The sequence below is a fragment of the Suncus etruscus genome, chromosome 14 (assembly GCF_024139225.1).
Source record: "Suncus etruscus isolate mSunEtr1 chromosome 14, mSunEtr1.pri.cur, whole genome shotgun sequence".
Classification (NCBI taxonomy): domain Eukaryota; kingdom Metazoa; phylum Chordata; class Mammalia; order Eulipotyphla; family Soricidae; genus Suncus; species Suncus etruscus.
Genome location: NC_064861.1, coordinates 92,041,763 through 92,059,894, shown reverse-complemented (window position 1 = coordinate 92,059,894; position 18,132 = coordinate 92,041,763). Strand labels below are relative to the sequence as shown.

Genomic DNA, 18,132 nt, shown 5'->3' with positions numbered 1-18,132 from the left:
GCGCCGGCAGGGGGCGCGCGAGAGCAGACGCGAGCTCCCAGACTCCGCCCACAGGGGTGTGGCCTCCCGGGTAAGCCCCGGCCCGGCCCCGCCCACCTCCTCCGCTCCCCGGCTCCGGCGCGGCCTCCAGCTCCCGCCGCGGCTCCCCCGGACCGAGGCCCCTCCCCGGAGCCGACCCCAGCCGTCCGCCGCGGGGGGCAGCCCCCCGAGCCCGCTCGCTCGCCGGCCGCGCCATGAACCTCTTCCGATTCCTGGGGGACCTCTCCCACCTCCTGGCCGTCATCCTGCTGCTGCTCAAGATCTGGAAGTCGCGCTCCTGCGCGGGTGAGCGGTGGCTGGGCTCGAACCCGGGCCCGGGGCTGGAGATCGGGGCTCGGGGCCGGCCTCGGGGTTCGGTGCAGACACGGCCTGGCACGCCTCTCTCCTGCCCTGCAGCCCAGCTCCGGGCCCGGGCCCCCCGCCCACCCGGCCAGGCCCCGCCGCACCCACCCGCCTCCGCCCCTGCTTTTGGGGGCGCACCCCACTCGGGTGGGGGCCCCCTGCCCCGCCGGGTCGCCCCGAGTTCCGCCCGCAGCCCTGGGAGCCGGCCGGGCAGTTGGTGACGTGGACGAGGCGTCCAGGAAGGAGCTGGGGGACTGACTCCCAGAGGAGGCCGGCTGGGGCGGGAGGGGCCAGGAGGCCAAGTGGGGCGCGCCCTGCACCCCAGCTCGGTGCTCCCCGCTCGGGGAACGCGGGGTTGGGGTTCGGGGTACTATCGATCGTGCGGCCTAGCCCGGGACTGAGCCTCGGGCTGGAGTAGCTCCCGGCCCGGCTGCCTGCCCCCTGGCTGTGGGCCCCGAGAACAGGCCGGGCCTGCGGGGCCTGGTGGTGCCCCGAGCCCCCTGCTGCACCCGCACACCCCAAGCTGGGGCTGTTCACCATGGGTCCCCCCCGTCTTTCCCCCACGCAGGCATTTCGGGGAAGAGCCAGGTCCTGTTCACCGTGGTCTTCACCGCCCGCTACCTGGACCTCTTCACCAACTACATCTCTCTCTACAACACCTGCATGAAGGTACCCACCCCGCTGGTCCGAGGGAGGAGGCCGGGGGGCTGCACCCCTGGGTCTGATGGAGGAGGCTGGGGGCTGCACCCCTGGGTCCGAGGGAGGAGGTTAAGGAAACAGACTCTGGAGCCAGAGAGATAGCACAGTGGTAAGGCATTTGCCCTGCAAGCAGCTGATCCAAGATGGACAGTGGTTGGAATCCCGGCATCCCATATGGTCCCCATTGCCTGCCAGGAGCGCTTTCTGAGCGTAGAGCCAGGAGGAACCCCTGAGCGCCGCTGGGTGTGACCCCAAAACAAAGGATACAGACTCTTAGGTCTAAGGGAGGAGGCCTGGGTGCCTGCATTCTTGGGTCTGAGGGAGGAGGCGGGGGCACAGGCTCTGGGGTGAGCTACAGCCCTCTCCCCCATTCCCCCACAGGTGATCTACATCGTCTGCTCCTTCACCACAATTTGGCTGATTTATAGCAAGTTCAAAGCCACGTACGATGGGAACCACGACACGTTCCGGGTGGAGTTCCTTGTGGTCCCCACAGCCTTGCTGGCCTTCCTGGTCAACCACGATTTCACTCCGCTGGAGGTAGGGCACCCTGGCCTGGCCCCAGGATGTGTGTGTGTGACTATGCCATGACCTGAGACATCCCCTATACCCGCCAGCATACGTAATTATTTCCCCGCCAGGCACACACGTGCCCTGACCCCCTCACAGCAACCGGCTCCCACAGGGGAAACTGGGGTGCAGGAAATCTAGATATCTTAAGCCCCGTGTGCAGGCTGGCACAGGCTTACTGCTCTGAGGGTTAAGGTGCAGGACTTTGCCATGCATTTTGGCATCTCGCTCCAACGGGGGGGACTGGCTCGGAACCCCAGAATGAATTCCATTGTATTCCTTCGAGTGTGACCTTGGCTCTTCTGTTCCCCTAGTTTCCCATGCTTTTGTGAAGATGTTGGGGTTTGATACCTGGTGCCCAGGGCTTGGCAAGAACCCAGAGGATAGGGGTCTGTCTGCTCTTGGCATTACTAGCTCTGTGCATGCATACTGAGCACTAAGCCAGAAGCAGACCCCCAACTCCTTCACTTGGCCCCCGAACACAACCAATTTTCCCTGAAACAAAACCATGGGGCCAAAGAACCAGCTTGATGGGCTGGAACCGGTGCTTGAGTCATGGATGGCTCAGTCCTGGCAGGATTCAGCCCCCCTGAACTCCCCAAGCACCATCAGCTGTGGCCCCCAAGACTGGAGACTCAAGCAATAGTACAATGGGGAGGGCGTTTAACTTGCACATAGCCCACCCAGGTTCCATCCCGGCATCCCAAAGGGTCCTCTGAGCCCACCAGGAGTGACCCCTGAGCACCACTTGCGTGACTGTCAAAACAACAACAAAATATCACCACCAGGTTTCTTTATTCGGGTGTTGTTTGGGGGCCACACCTGCTGCTCAGGGCTGGCTCCTGACTGCACTCAGGGATCTCTCCTGCAGGCTGGGAGACTGTGAAGTGCCGGGGGTCCCACCTGCATCAGCTTCATGCCAGGCAAACAGCCTTCCCCACGATCCTATTATTCTCCCCCCACCCCCAAGCTCCCCAGGATTCCTTGAGCAGAATGTAGGCATTCAAAGCCTGAGGGCTGCAGGCTTCGGGGGCACCTTGCATGATCTTTTTTTTTTTTTTTGGTTTTTGGTCCACACCCGGCGGTGCTCAGGGGTTACTCCTGGCTGTCTGCTCAGAAATAGCTCCTGGCAGGCACGGGGGACCATATGGGACACTGGGATTCGAACCAACCACCTTAGGTCTTGGATCGGCTGCTTGCAAGGCAAACACCGCTGTGCTATCTCTCCGGGCCCTACTTTTTTATTTTTTATTTACTTTTTGGAATTTTTTTTTTGGAGGGGGGTCACACATGGCGGCACTTAGGAGTTGCTCCTGGCAGGCTTGGGGGACCATATGGAATGCCGGGATTTGAACCACCATCCTTCTGCATGCAAGGTAAATGCCCTACCTCCATGCTATCTCTTCAGCCCTCATCAGTTAGTTTTTAGTAATCTTATTATAACGTAGGGTGCTGGGGATCAAACCCAGGTCAGCAGCATTCAAGGCCAGCTTCTTACTCGCTGTGCTCTCTCTCACTGCCTCAGAGTCCCCTAGATCTAGTGTGTATGGTAAGAACTTTATTAATTTGAGCTCTCTCCAAGCCTCCCCTTTTTTGGGGGTGGAGCGAATTTGGGGGCCACATCCTGAGGTGCTCAGGTGGTTGTTTTCCCTAGCTCTGTGCTTGGGGGTCATTCCCAGTGTCTCTTGGGGGTGCCAGAAATTGAGTTGGAATTGGCCTTGCTCCTTTGCCCCTGTACTGTCTTTCTGGGATGTCCCCAAGACTTTTGTGTCCCCATTTTAGTTGTGTGACCTTAATCAAGTCCCTGAGCCCTTGACCCTCAGTCTCCTCAGCTGTGACATGGGCTCATTCTGGGCCACTTCTGTTGGTCCGTGGGGTGGCTTCTCTGTCGAAATAAGCTGTTGGGAATAAGCCCCCAAGATCCCTTCCTCTCCCCCCCAGCAAAAAGGAAGGAGCCTTTTGATTGTGTTCTCTGAAGGAATTTCTGGGGATTTTCTAGCTTCCACATCATCCCAGCTGGACTTTCATAGGGCAGAGAACAGGGCGGAGCCGTAGTTGGGCTACATCTTCCCGGGCCTGAGTGCTGTGCTCAGCAGGGCTCGTATATGGGGTGTGTATATGGAACTCTTTATTGATGTTTGTTTTTCATCTTTCCTTCCTCTTTTCCCTCATTCCTTCTTCCGTTCCCTCACTTCTTCCAAGTTCACTCATTCTTTTCCTCATTCCTTTTTTTTTTTTTTTTTGGTTTTTGGGCCGCACCCGGTGGTGCTCAGGGGTTATTCTTGGCTGTCTGCTCAGAAATAGCTCCTGGCAGGCACGGGGGACCCTATGGGACACCGGGATTCGAACCAACCACCTTTGGTCCTGGATCGGCTGCTTGCAAGGCAAACGCCGCTGTGCTATCTCTCCGGGCCCTCCTCATTCCTTTTTATACTTTCTTCCTCCATTCCTTCATGCCTTCATCCATTCTCTTTCCTTCGTTCCTTCCCTCATTCTTTCTCATATCCATTTCTTCCTCCATTCCTCCATTGAGGTGCAGAATCTGTGCCTGGTCCCTGCATCAGTTATCGGGGTCTCACAGCCCAAGTTGAGACGTGGATTATGACCATCTCGGTGCATGGGGGGGGGGGCGATGTTCAGGGCAAGCCTCTCTCAGGAGCTGGCTGATGTGCTGAGGTTGGAAGAACGAAGCTGGACAGATAGGAGAGTGGACTGGGGTGGGAGATAGTCCATGAAGGGTCCTTGTGTGGGAAGCCCGGGATGGTGTGGGGGACAGGAAGGGCCAGAGCCCGAAAGGAGGAGTCTGGGGGGGGGGTGCTGGAAGCTTTAGCTTAGCCATCACATTTTCTTCTTGGGGAGGGAAGAGGCAGCAGGAAGATGCTCAAAGACCTGAGACCAAGCTTGATTTTGATTTTCTCTTACCCCTGGGCAGGCCACATCTGACAGTACTCTGGGCACATTCCTGACTCTTTGCTCAGGAGTGTCCCCCTGGCAGTGCTCGGGGGACCAGCTGGGCTGCTGGAGATTCAAACCCAGCTCATTGCCAGACCCCTGGTATTGACTCTCCAGCCCTTCCCAGAGGTTGTGACCGGGTTTGAGTATGTCTCCTGATGTTCTTGACAGGGGCAGGAAAATCTGCCCCAGTTCCTCTTGCGCCCCCACCTCGGGGAATCTTTGCCCATCTGGAGAATCAGGGTGCTGGAAATGGTCTTCCAGCTATGGGGGGCTGGACGTGAGTGGCTCCCATTGGGTCCCTGTCGCCCCCAGATACTCTGGACCTTCTCGGTGTACCTGGAGTCGGTGGCGATCCTGCCGCAGCTGTTCATGGTGAGCAAGACGGGCGAGGCAGAGACCATCACCAGCCACTACCTGTTTGCACTGGGCGTCTACCGGGCCTTCTACATCCTCAACTGGATCTGGCGCTACCACTTCGATGGCTTCTTCGACCTCATTGCCATCGTGGCCGGCCTGGTCCAGACGGTTCTCTACTGCGATTTCTTCTACCTCTACATCACCAAAGGTAGCCGCTGGGGCAGGTGCAGGGGAATCCAACCCCAGGCCCTGCGTTTCTTTTCTTTCCTTATTTTATTTATTTAATTTTTTAGTCATCCCATTTATAGCTTACTCCTGGCTCTGCACTCAGGAATCATTTCTGGTGCTGTGCAGGGGACCCTATGCAATTCCCGGATTCAACCTGGGTTGGCCGTGTGTGAGGCCAAACGCCTTCCCTGCTGTGTTATTGCTCCCATCCCTCTTTTGGTTTTGGAGTTTGGGACCATATCTGGCAGTGCTCAGGGCTTACTCCTGACTCTGCGCTCACGGATTACTCCTGGCAGTGTTTGGGGGAACATATAGGATGTCGGAGATCGAACTCTCGTCAGCTGTGTGCCAGGCCAGTGCCCTCCCTGCTGTGCTGTCACTCCCGGCCCAAGCCCTTCCTTTCTGAGCGAGATCTGGGCAGGCAGCTTTTTGAGCCCTTCAGGCTAATGGTGGAAGGGGCAGGTTGGGGAGTGCTGAGGGTAGACACTGGATTTTCCCCTCCCAGTGTGTTTGTTCTTTGCCTTCTGCCCTTCTTTTGGGTACTAAGATCCTGCAGCTGCCAAGCCTCCCCCAGCAGATAGCGTGGCCTTCTGTCTGCCCAGCCAGATGGAGGGGGGACTGTCTTTGTAGAGTAAACTCTGTCCTGGCTTTCAGGGGCTTAAGACCGCCTCCTCTCTGCCACTAAGCTCGATTCATTCCTTCACTGACTCAGTCACTTGTCCCACTGAACCTGGCACCCTTGCTATTTGGGGTTGGATTCTGGGATTGCGGCAAAGAGAGGAAGGCCAGGAGAGACGGTGAAGGGAGTAAATCGAGACGGTGGCAGGGTCGGGGGAGGACGGGGCCAGAAGTGACCCTAGGGGTTAGTAGGGAGGGGGCTGGAGCATTAGCAGAGCAGGGAGGGTGTCTGCTTGCATGCGGTAGTCTTGGGTTCAATCCTCGACATCCCATATGGTCTCCTGAGCCTGCTAGGAATGATTTCTGAGCACAGAACCAGGAGTAACCTCTGAGCACTGCCGGGTGTGACCCCCAAAACAAAATAATAAAAAAAGCGTGAGGCCAGAACAATAGCACAGCGGAGAGGGCGTTTGCCTTGTATGCAGCTGACCCAGGTTTGAGCCCTAGTATCCCATATGATCCCTGCCCCATAAGAGCACTGCCAGGAGTGATTCCTGAGCACAGAGCCAGGAGTAACCTTAGTGCCTTGGGCGCTATGGAAACTATTGGGGTTCCTTGCCATCATGGGGTAACTAACACACACCCTTTCTCTCTCTCTCCACAGTCCTAAAGGGGAAGAAACTGAGTCTGCCAGCCTAGCTGTGGGCCTCGCCTTTCCTCCTGGCAGCGCAGCGGCGAGTGGTGGGCGATGGCCTTGTCGACCGGAGCCTTCTGCAACCCCCAAGGGTGACATTTGAAAGAACCAACCTCTTCCTGTGCCCCCCTCCTGCCGGCTTTCAGGGGGCAGTGGAGGACCCACGTCTTGGGGAGCTCAGGTCCTGGGCTGTTTGTAGTTTTTTGCCTTTTAGAAAAGAAGAACAAAACGAAAAAAACAAAAGATCTTTCCAGAATTTCACTTTTTTTTCTTTCTGACAATTCTTTTCTGTCTCTTTTCTGCCACCCTCACTCCCTTTTTATAAGCCGTTTTTGGGCGTCCTATGCAGGGGGCCCATTTGGAGATGTCTCCACAATGCACACAAACTCCTCGACTCCCTCCTGGGACCCCAAACCCCTCTGGGAACCCAACAGATTGCCAAACATTCAACCTGCCCGCCTGTGACCTCCCACTGCCGTTGACAAGGAGGGCCCCCCAGGCTCTCCAAATATCCAGGCCAGAGAAGGGGAGTTGGTGAGGACAAACTCCCCTGGTATTTTCATAGTAGATTTGTTTTTCTCACTCTTTCCAGTGTTTGGGCTTTCTGGTCTTTTCTGGCAATGAAGGGGGAGGCGAGGGGCTGGGCACGGGAGGACCGGCCTGATGATCGATCCCTGTATCTCTACGACCATGTTTTTGTACAGAATTGATGGTTGATTCTTTGTTCTCGAATAAATCAAGGAAAATGACACCTCTCTTTCATGGCTGTGGCCCTTCTCTTTAGAGTCGGCGGAGTCCCCCTGTCCTGGCCTTTCTCTGCGCCTATTTTATTCCTTCAAACTGCCCACTTGACTGGGAATATGAGACCTTGCAATTCCTTAAGTCTCTTCTTGGCTCCACTGGGAAGTGGTGTTCCAGTAAGAAAGAAAAGATAGTGGAAATTCTTCTTCCCCTTGGCTTAGAACTTTCCAGAACTTTCCATCCCATCTGAGTCTGAGGTGTGGGTTTCCCAGAGAACCTTCAAGAATGTATTCATGAGCTCACTCATGGCAGCCCCCTTCACTTGGCATTTGCTGAAACTACTGTTTTGATGTTTTTACCAAATAGAAATGGTCCCCAGTCTTTCAAATCCAGATTTCTGCATGGAAATCCAGATTTCTGGCTTCTCCTGAAAAGACGCCATCAGGCTGACAATGCCAGGCCCTCATTTCGGGGTGACGGCAGATGGCAGGGAATGAAAGGATGGAATGGCTTTGCATGGGTTCCTGGCTCTTGTCACCTTGGCACCATCCGTCATCGGGCGGGCACTGTTGGTTTGGGCTTTTGTGTACAGAAAAGTCAAACATCTTCCCTGATGTTTATAAACTGAGGGCTTTGCCCTGGCCCCCGCCTTCTCTCACAGCTCCTCCCTGGCCTGGTGACCCTTTGCTGGGGTTTTATCTCCCCTAACTAGGACTTCCATCTTGTCTTTGACCTACTTCTCTCCTTGTCTCTGACCACCTTCTCACCTCTTCAGAGCTCAGCTCTGGAAGGTTCCAGAGGCTTCTGGAAACTGGTGTATCTTAGATATTTCCCTCATATCTGATGGAGGTTCCCCTCCTGGGGAAGGAGACCAAAGCTGAGAGGGCCGAGGGGAAGATTTGGGTCTCTCTGACAGCAGAACTAGAATGTGAGGACACTTCTTTGTTTGGGCCACATCTGGCTTATTCCTGGTTCTGAGCTCAGGAATTACTCCTATTGGGATTTGGGGAACCCTGTGGAATGCCAGGGGTTGAACCTGAGTTGGGTATACAAGGCAAATGCTCTCCCTGCTGTGCTGTCAATCCAGCTCTTCATCTAAGTTTTCACTTTTCCAGTCAACATAGCTTACACCCAGAAATATGGAGATGATGGAGTTGGAGTGATAGCACAGTGGGGAGGGTGTTTGCCTTGTTTCTGACTAACCTGGGTTCAATCCCTGGCATCCCATACGGTCCACCGAGTACTGCCAGGAATGACCCCTGAGTGCAGAGCCAGGAGTAATACCCCTCCCAAAAAAAAAAAGGGAAACAGAAGGTGTATCCCAGGCTATCCATCTAGTTATGGGGGACAGGGAACTCAGAATCCCCCTTTTCCCACCCACATGTGCCCTCTCCACTGTGCTCTTCACTTCCTTCTTTTTTTTTTTTTTTTTTTTTTTTTTTTTTTTTGGTTTTTGGGCCACACCCGGTGACGCTCAGGGGTTACTCCTGGCTATGCGCTCAGAAGTCGCTCCTGGCTTGGGGGACCATATGGGACGCCGGGGGATCGAACCGCGGTCTGTCTCCTAGGCTAGCGCAGGTAAGGCAGGCACCTTACCTCGAGCGCCACCGCCCGGCCCCTCTTCACTTCCTTCTTGATGCCCACTTGTCCACAATTTATTTTTTGTTTTGTTTTGGGGCCAGCCAACAGTGCTCAGGGATCACTCCTGGTGTGACTCGGGACCATATGGGATGCTGGGGATCTAACCCAAGCTGGCTGTGTGCAAGGCAAGCACTCTCCCCACTGTCATTTGTTCTGGCCCCAGTTCTCTTGTACCACACCCAGCTCTGTTTGGGGCTTACACCTGACTAGGAGTCACCTAGTGGGGCTCAGGGGAGTCTATGCTGTGCCGGAAATGGGACCTGGGCTGGCTGCATATAAGAAAGAAGTGGCCTCCCAAGTGTCCTGTCTTTTTGGCCCCTCCTACTCTTGTATCCCTAGAACTAGCTGACATCTCTGGGATCTGATACCCAGAAAACCTCAAGAAAAGGCACATGAGGCCCAAGGGGGGCAGCTCAGCACTGGACATAGACCCTCATATAAGGGTAGGGAAGACCTAGGTTTGATCTCCTCATACCATATGGTCGTCTAAACACTGCCCCTGGGTCCCGGTAGGCCCCAGCACTTCTGAGATGAGTAGTCCCCAGGCTTTATGAGCACGGCTTTGGAGAACTCCCTGTCCACCAATACAGTATATGGCATTCCCTGGCCTATGTGTTAGCTGGTCCCATCCTGGTCTGCTGTGGACATGCCAGTTTGGTATGCATAACTACTTTTCCTAAACTCATCTACGTTTTGATTTGGGGCGGTGGTGTCCAGGGGTTTTTCCTGGCTCCCTGCTTAAGGATCACTGTTGGCAATATCTGGTGCCAGAGGCCAGACCCTGAGTCCCTGTGTCCTGTCTGTCCAACCATCTTTAGGGGAAAGAAATTCCCTTCCAGGCCCCTAAAGACAGTATACAGCAGGGAATTCCTTGTGTCGGGTGTGACCCAGGTTTGATCCTATGTTGCTTGCTTGACCCCTTGACCACATGGCACAAGAAAGGCTGTGCTTTTGATGGCAGCAACAGGGCAGCGCCCAGTGTGGACCCTGGCTCCTCAGTCCTTTTAGCAGGTGCGAATAGTTTCTTTGGGCGATTCTGTTTATTTGGGGAGCTACACCTGACAGTGCACAGGGGTTACTCCTGGCTCTGCCAAGGGAATCACTCCTGGCAGGTTGGGGGACCTTATGGGGTACTAGGCATCGAGCAAGGCCCTACCTACTGTGCTGTCATATCACTCTGGCCCTTTTTGTTTTTACTTTTAGGATCACACCCAGCAGTACTCAGGGTTCATAGGAAACTATATGAAATGGTGGGATTGAACCCTGGTTGGCCACATGCAAGGCCGACGCCCTCCCTGATGTGTTTTGGGTTTGACCCCACAGGTGCGAGTGTTCCACTTGGACTTTTGCTTGGGTGGTACCAGGGTTTGAATCCAGGGCCGTGCCCATGCAAGGTGGATGCTCGACCAACACGGTTTAGCTCTGAACTTGAGCTGTGTTACCTGCTCAGTTAGCTACTGGGGCACCCAACAGAGGGACACAGGGTCCCTCCCTTCCTGTCATCACCTCCAGGCAGCACTCCAGAAACGGCCCAACAGAGGGACACAGGGACCCACCCTCCCACCACCCTCCCAGTCACCACCTCCAGGCAGCTCTCCCAGAGCCTGGGGTCTCTCGAGATGACTCAGGTGGCTGGAAGGCCGCAAGGAGCAGAAGGCGGACCCAGTGTGTGTAGGAGAATAAGAATATCTTTATTGGCATGGAAACGGGGGTCTAGTCAGTGTCGGGCATCATGGCGAGCCGGGGGCCCTTGGGAGTGGTCAGGTAGGGGGACAGGGCGGAGCTGGTGTAGGCCAGGCCGCTGGGGCCGGCACTGGGCATGTTGATAGGGCTGGTGGGAGAGGGCGGGGACAGGGTGGTCAGCACCATGCCGCCCTCATCCAGGCTACGCTTGTAGGGGACAGGGTGGTCATCTCGGAGGTCGTGAAATGCCAGGTAGGCCTGGAATATCTGGGTAGAAAAGGGCTGGCTGAGGGCTGGAGACAGTTTGGAGGAGAGTGGGGGGGACACGGCTGTCCATACAGCCGGTCCTGGGGATCCCCAATATGATCTGGGGTCCCTTGAGCTCCACCAGGAGTGATACTTGAGCATGAAGCCAGGAGGAAGTCCTAAGCACAGCTGGGTGATGCCCCCAAATGGTGGGGCTGGGCAGACCAGAAGGGGTAACATTCTGTTCTGCTCCCTCACCGGGGCTCCCCACCACCCCTCATGCTCAGCTGCAGCGAGGGGTTATCATCTTTCCGGGGTGCCCCAAATCACACCCGACATTTGCAGGCACCCGGAGGGCTCCCTACCCCCACCCTCCGCGGGTACCTCCTCACCCAGGCGAAGATGGAGAAGAAGGTGAAGGCGATGGCAGCCTTGGCACTGCTGCTGCCCACGAGGAAGTGGCTGGTGGAGTGCTGCCATTGGTTGGTCAGGAAGCAGAAGCCCACGAACCAGATGCCTGTCCACAGGACTGGGGGGGGGGGGTGGGCAGCCGGCAGGGGGCCGGGGATCAGGGGCAGAATCTTCCCCTGCCAACCTCCCCACTGGGTCCGCCTGGCCCCTCAACGCTGCAATTACTGTGTATCCAAGTATGAGCCAAGCCCCAGTAGATGTAGATGAGTGTTACAGGAAGATCAAATCAAGTTCAATAAAACAAAACAAAACCATAATCCAGGAGGGCCAGAGCGACAGATAGCACAGTGGGGAGGGCATTTGCTGACCTGGGTTCTATCATTGGTATCCCATAGGGTTCCCCGAGCCCTCCAGAAGTGATTCCTGAGCAAGCAGAGCCAGGAGCTCATCTGGGTGAGGCCAACAAACAAACAAAATCCAGGGGTTGGAGTGAATATCCAGCAGGGAGAGGGTTTGCCTTGCACGTGGCTGACGCAGGTTTGATCCTCAGAGTCCCATACAAAATCATTGGGGCTGGAGTGATAGCACAACGGTAGGGCATTTGCCTTGCATGCAGCTCACCTGGGACGGACCACAGTTCAACCCCCGCATCCCATATAGTCCCCCTGAGCCTGCCAGGAGCAATTTCTGAGCACAAAACCAGGAGTAAACACCCCCCCCCCCAGAGCTGCCGGATGTGGCCTCCAAACAAAAACAACAAAACCAAAACCCAGCCATGGGACTGGAGAGATAACACAGCAGGGTGGGAACTTGCTTTGCAAGGTGTGATCCCCAACACCACCTAAGGTACCAGGTGCCCTGCCAGGAGTGATCCCCCGGAGTGCAGAGCCAGGAGCAACCCACAATGCAAAAAAGCAAGCCATGTGCTGAGAAGCAAGCAAGCAGTGTGGGCAAGTCATGTGGGACAGGAGGGAAGGTTCTAGAAACCAGCCCGGGTGTCGAGGAGTGGCCCACCCTTCCGCCCTTGGCCTCACCCGACAGGATGAAGTCCAGCAGCTGGAAGGCCGTCTTGAAGCGGACGCTGACCATGGAGGCCTCGCGGGCATCTAGGAGCAGGAACCCCAGGCAGCAGAGCAAGGCCAGGACCCCGGCGCCCACCGCGAAGCCGCAGGCCGCTCCATTGCTGTTCAGCACGCAGCGCAGCTGCTTCGAGTCCGTCTGGTTCTGGTAGCCATCGGTCAGCAAGGACGAGAAGATGATGAGCGCGAAGACCTGTGGGATGGGAGCCCCGGGAAACAGTTTTCCACCCTCCTGAGTCCAGGGGGTGGGCCCAACAGCCGGTCTCCCCTGTATCTTTTCTCCAGCCCTGCCTGATCTGTGTGGTGCCTCATCCCACCCCACCCCCCACCCCCCCCCAGATTCCAAGCTTCCCACCCTGAGGGAGGTCTAGAGGTGTCCCTGAACCTTCATCCTTTCCTTCTCTTCCCTGCCTGGCTTCTCAGGGCTGAGCCCCTCAGTCTGCCCTTTCAGGCCCTATAGATGTTCATTTTGCTCCTACCCTGCCTTGCAGAGTGGGCTCTGGGGGATCCCTCAGCCTCTGCCTATCTGTTTTCCCCTTTGTCTAAAAGCCTCCACCCCATCACTACCCTGACATCGAGGCCCGTGTTTTTCAGTTGGTTTGTTTGCTTTGTTTTTGGGCCACACACCATGATGCTCAGGGGCTGTTCCTGGCTCTGTACTCAAGGGTCAGTGTGGTAATGCTCAGTGAGCCTATAGGATGCCAGGGATCGAACCCCAGTTTGCTGCATGCAACATAAATGTCCTCTGGAGGACAGTGCTCTCACTCTGGCTCTGAGGCCCGCTTTTGGCCCAGCCCTGGAGCATTAATCCCCATTTGGGTGTGAGAAGTGGGGTTCCCACAAGGGCAGAGTGCTTTTTTTGGAGCTGCTGCTCTGAAGCTGAACCCATCTAGCAAGGCCAGGAAGACTGATGGATCAGTTATCATTATTATTATTATTATTATTTGTTGCCATACCTGGTGACACTCAGGGGTTACTCCTGGCTATGTGCTCAGAAATTGCTCCTGTCTTGGGGAACCATATGGGATACCGGGTATCGAACCCAAGTCTGTCCTGGGTCAGCTGCTTGCAAGGGAAATGCCCTACTGCTGTGCTATGGCTCTGGCCCCTGATTTCTGAGCCCTGTTCCATGCACTGGCACACAAGCCCCACTCCAGGCCTCATGCGCCCCCACATGTGCTTTTCGCAGGTGGGCAATATAAGCCCTGATGGTGGCAGAGACTGAGCCAACTCGGCCAACTGTGTGGCCTGGGGCAGATCCTTCTCTTTCTGGCAGCCTCAGTTTCCCTGCCTGTCTCTGCTTCAGAGAGCCAGGAGCTGGGGCTGGGGTGTCAGCTCTCCTGGCCAGGCTCCTGATTCACCTCAGAGAGGATTGTCCACTGAAAATCAGCGTGAAGGGGACAGAGTCCAGCCTCGCTGCTTCTGGTGGAGGCAAGGGGCAGTCTGGCCTGTGGCCTCCCTAAATCTTGAACCTCTGGGCCCGGGGGTTTGGTTGGCAGGGACCGGGGACCTTGCCCTTTGCAATTTGGGTCCAACTTCCTTCCACACCCTCCTGGGCCTCTCCCCAGGGAAGGGTCAAAGACTTATCAGTTAAGGCACCAGCTGGCAGGCGGCAGCGAGGACAAAAGCACCAGCTGGCCAGAGACTCCCACCAAGGAGCCGGGCCAGGCCGGGAGGGAGCAGCGGGTGAAGTCCGTGACCAGCGCGTCTGGCACGCTCCAGGCCTGGCCCGCCCCCTGGCCCACCCCTGTCCCCCACCAGCTGGGCCCCAGCCCCCTCCTTGACTGCCCCACCATTGACAGCATGTGGGGAATGTCCTTGGGGAAGGCACTCAACCTTTGGAAGCCTCTGTTTCCCCTTTTGGGTCAAGCACCAGGCAAGGCACATAATGATACAGCAAGGACACAGGGCATGACGGGGCCTGGTAGTGGCCTGGGGAGGGGCACTGTCGGAACCTCCATGTGGAATTTGTAATTCTCTTCCCCTGAGATAAAATGGGGAAGGGACAGGGGTTGCCATCACTATGCCCCCCAAATCTTTTTTTCCCTTTGGGCCACACCTGGTGGTCTTCCTGAATCTGCACTCAGGAATCACTCCTGGCAATGCTCGGGGGGGTGGGAAGGGGGGAACATCTGGGATGCTGGGGATAGAACCCAGGTTGGCTGTGTGCAAGGCAAGCACTTTACCTGCTGTATTCTCCCTCTGGTCTCCAAAACCCCATCTTTCTCCTGGCTCCTGCGTCACTGATATGTGCTGACAGGGGATGGATAGCTCGAGAGGAAGGAGAAGAGGCCACACATTCGTGCCCCCCAAGTTTATAGCATTCATTTGTTCAGTTACCTAGCATTCTAATCCTGAGGGGGTGAGGCTGGCCCTTGACATATGTGGAGTGATTGAGGGGAGAAATCCATCCATTTGTTCAAGGTCACACAAATACACACAATGACCTTGGAAGTGATGCAACCCAATGGACATTTCTGAGATGACAAGGTGGTGTGGCCAGAATATGACACTGCAACTGGCCCAGGCAACCCCCCCCCCCAAGAATGTCACCCCGCAAGAGACAGCATGTGTCTCAAGGAGGAATCAGAGTCAGCTTGCTTGAACCCTCTCAGAAGGTTCTAGAAGAGGGAGAGAGGGTAAATTGGACTAGAAACCTGCCAAGGAGACCCTGGGCAACACGGCAGGCACCCCACTGCTGCAGAGCCTCCTCATTCAGGACTGGGGGTTGGGGTGGGGCTGGAGTGACATCACAGCACGAAGGGCATTTGCTTTGCACGTGGCCAACCCTGGACAGACCCCGGTTCCATTCCCTGCATCCCATGTGGTCCCCCGAGCCTGCCAGGAGTGATTTCTGAGCACAGAACCAGGAGTAACCCTTGAGCACTATGTGTGTGACCCCAAAACCCAACCCCCCCCAAAAGAGGGCAGGGGGAAGGCGGTGTGGCTCAGTGGTAAGTCTCATGGCTAGCATGCAGAAGGCCCAGGGTTCAAGCTGCTGTAATCACAACATAATTTCACCATCTGGGCCTCAGTTTCCCATTTGGTCATGGGAATACAATGTAGATCTCACAGAGAATTGGTTCCCATTCCTCAGGCAGGAATGTTCCAGAGAAGCCGAATGAGCTAAGACCAGTTTCAATCCCGACTCTGCTTCTGTTTTGATTTTTGGGTCACACTGGGCAGTGTTCAGGGATCACTCAAGAGAAGGTGCTCATGGGATCATTTATAGTATCGGGGATCAAACCTGGCACTACTGAGTATGAGACAAGTGCTTTACCCGCTGTACTAACTTTCTCCCTCAACCCTTGCTTCTTATGGGAGACCCTAGAGAATGATGTCAAGGGCGCTTGCCCGGCATGTGGGTGATCAGGCTGAGTTTGGATCCTATATAGTCCCTGGACCACTGCTAGGAGTAGCCCTTGAGCATTGCCAGGTGTGTCCCCAAACAAAACACAAAACAAACAGACAAAAAGAACATGTCGAACTGGAGTGATAGCACAGCTGTAGGCTATTTGCCTTGCACGTGGCCAACCGTGGACGGACCCCGATTTGATTCCGGCATCCCATATAGTCCCCCAAGCCTACCAGGAGTGATTTCTGAGCAAAGAGTCAGGTGTAACCTCTGATTGCCGCCAGGTGTGACCCCCCCCCAAAAGAACACTGTTGTTCAGAGGAACTTTCAGCCATGAAGGAAAGAAAGTGGGGGCTGGAGTGTTAGCACAAGAGTAGGGCATTTGCCTTGCATACAGCTGACCCGGGTTCCATCCCCAGTATCCCATATGGTCCCTTGAGCCTGTCAGGAGTAACCCCTGAGCACTGCTGGGTGTGAAACACAAACAAAAAAACTAGCAAACACCTTATTATCCCCTGTCCTATCTCTCCAGCCCCCTAGCTCAATTTTCTGAGCCCTCAAAACAGGACTCACAGCCTGAAAACTCAAAGAGCCTCTTTCCTGGGCTGAAGAGATAGCACAGCAGCAGGACATTTGCCTTGACTGCGACTGACCCAGGATGTCCCCTGAGTCTGCCAGGTATAATTTCTGAATGCAGAGCCAGGAGTAACCCCTGAGCACTGCCAGGTATGACTCCAAAACAAAACAAAACAAAGAAAAAAGCCTGTTTCCCATAGGAGAGTTAAATAGGCAATCAAATAGCGCAAGGCTTACACTTAGATGCTCAGGAAAGGTGACTTTTGTCTCCAGTTCCCCCCCCCCACTTTTACTATCCCCAACGGGCCTTTTCCTGCCTCCCATAATTTCTCAAGGAGATGAGCACTGTGTCCTGAGTCTTGTCACCCACGGGGCAGCAGGTGCACAGGAAGACCTCACCCCTGCTATGATGCGCCCGACAGTCTTTGGTTTCTTCAGGAATTGCACGGTCTCACTGTTAGCCAGATCCTGGAGGCTTTCGGGGATGTGCATGGTGGAGGCTTTGCTTCTGGACCCTAAAAGACGGCAGCAAAAATGAGGGGTGCGGTGCTGGATTTCACTGTCCAGCTACTCCAGACCTACCCTGCTCTGTTGCTGTAAGACAAGATGGTGAATGCTGGAAGTGCAAATGGGGGACAGGCAGGTTCCCAGAGCTACCCAGATTAGAGGGGATGGTTTGAGGGTTCTGTGAGGGGTTCATCCGAGGAATAGATGAGTTAAGGGATCTCAGTCGGGGGGAGTTCAGGGAGTCTGGAATGGGGTCGGGGTGCTGTCCCGGAGATGAGGTGTAGGTTGAGATTGTTGAGGGTCCTGGGAGCTAGCATGCAGGCTAAGGGTGTTCCTAAGATTCCAGAAATTGGTCCAGAGGGCCAAGGGGCTCATGGGGTCTGAGAAAGTGGGGGCATGGGTTCAGGGTCTGCTGTAGAAGCCAGGAGTCAGGAATGTACACTGAAGGGGTTTGGGGGCCAGAGGGTTGCTGGGGGTCACAGAGTGAGGGGGGCCAGAGCAGGAACATCTGGGGCATCCCATCCTTAACATAAAAGCTGGAGGGCTGGAGTGATATAGCACAGCAGTAAGGCGTTTGCCTTGCACGCTGATGCGGGACAGACTCTGGTTAAATCCCTGGTATCCCATTTGGTCCCCCGAGCCTGCCAGGGGCGATTTCTGAGCGCAGAGCCAGGAGTGACCCCTGAGAGCTGCCGGGTGTGACCCAAAAACTAGAAAACAAAACAAAACAAAACAAAATAGGGGCTGGAGCAGTGGCGAAAGCGGTAAGGCATCTGCCTTGCCTGGGCTAGTCTAGGACGGACTGTGGTTCGATCCCCCGGCGTCCCCTATGGTCCCCTAAGCCAGGAGCGATTTCTGAGCAAAGAGTCAGGAGTAATCCCTGAGCGTCATTGGGTGTGGCCCCAAAACACGAAAAATAAAATAAAATAAATATTAAGAGCTCGGAGGACCCCAGAGACAGTGTTCTCTTTGAGGACACACCTCCCAGGTAACGAGGGGCTTGAAAAAAAATCTGAACCTGAGGGATCTCCTCCAGGACTGGGGGTGACATTGGGGAACCCTAATGGAGGCCCCAGGATCCTCAGGGGTACATGATGGGGTGCCTCCCTCGTGATTTGGGGGTGTCTCCATAGACGATGGACCTCTTGCTAGAATCTAGCTTCATCTTTGGGTGCTCCAGTGCATTCCCTCAAATTTTGGGGGGTCAGATATGGGGGGAGGCAGAGCTGTCCCTAAGGCATCGAAATCTTTCCCTTAAAGACCTGGAATAGGGGTGACGGGGCTGCGTCGGGGCTCTGCCTGCGAATCCGCCACCCCTCCTCTGGGGATGGATGCTGATTCCATGGGGGGCCCTTCTCCCTACCGCGCCCTCCCTTCCCGCGCCCTGTCGC

The 18,132-nt window shown here is 55.6% G+C and overlaps 2 protein-coding genes across 2 annotated transcripts; one reads left to right on the top strand and one right to left on the bottom strand.

Annotated features, from left to right (window-relative positions):
• Positions 1–101: 101 nt before the first annotated feature.
• On the top strand, positions 102–7,259 carry KDELR1 (KDEL endoplasmic reticulum protein retention receptor 1). The gene is made up of 5 exons (XM_049786318.1): positions 102–324; positions 950–1,050; positions 1,462–1,620; positions 4,918–5,170; positions 6,473–7,259. Exons 1-5 carry the CDS (start codon positions 234–236, stop codon positions 6,505–6,507), a joined length of 639 nt encoding a protein of 212 aa, XP_049642275.1. The 5' UTR covers positions 102–233; the 3' UTR covers positions 6,508–7,259.
• Positions 7,260–10,597: 3,338 nt separating this feature from the next.
• Positions 10,598–16,738, bottom strand: SYNGR4 (synaptogyrin 4). The gene is made up of 4 exons (XM_049787552.1): positions 16,634–16,738; positions 12,259–12,496; positions 11,206–11,342; positions 10,598–10,834 (listed from the first exon to the last, which is right to left on the bottom strand). The coding sequence occupies exons 1-4, from the start codon at positions 16,724–16,726 to the stop codon at positions 10,598–10,600; spliced, it is 705 nt and encodes a 234-aa protein (XP_049643509.1). The 5' UTR covers positions 16,727–16,738.
• Positions 16,739–18,132: the final 1,394 nt, after the last annotated feature.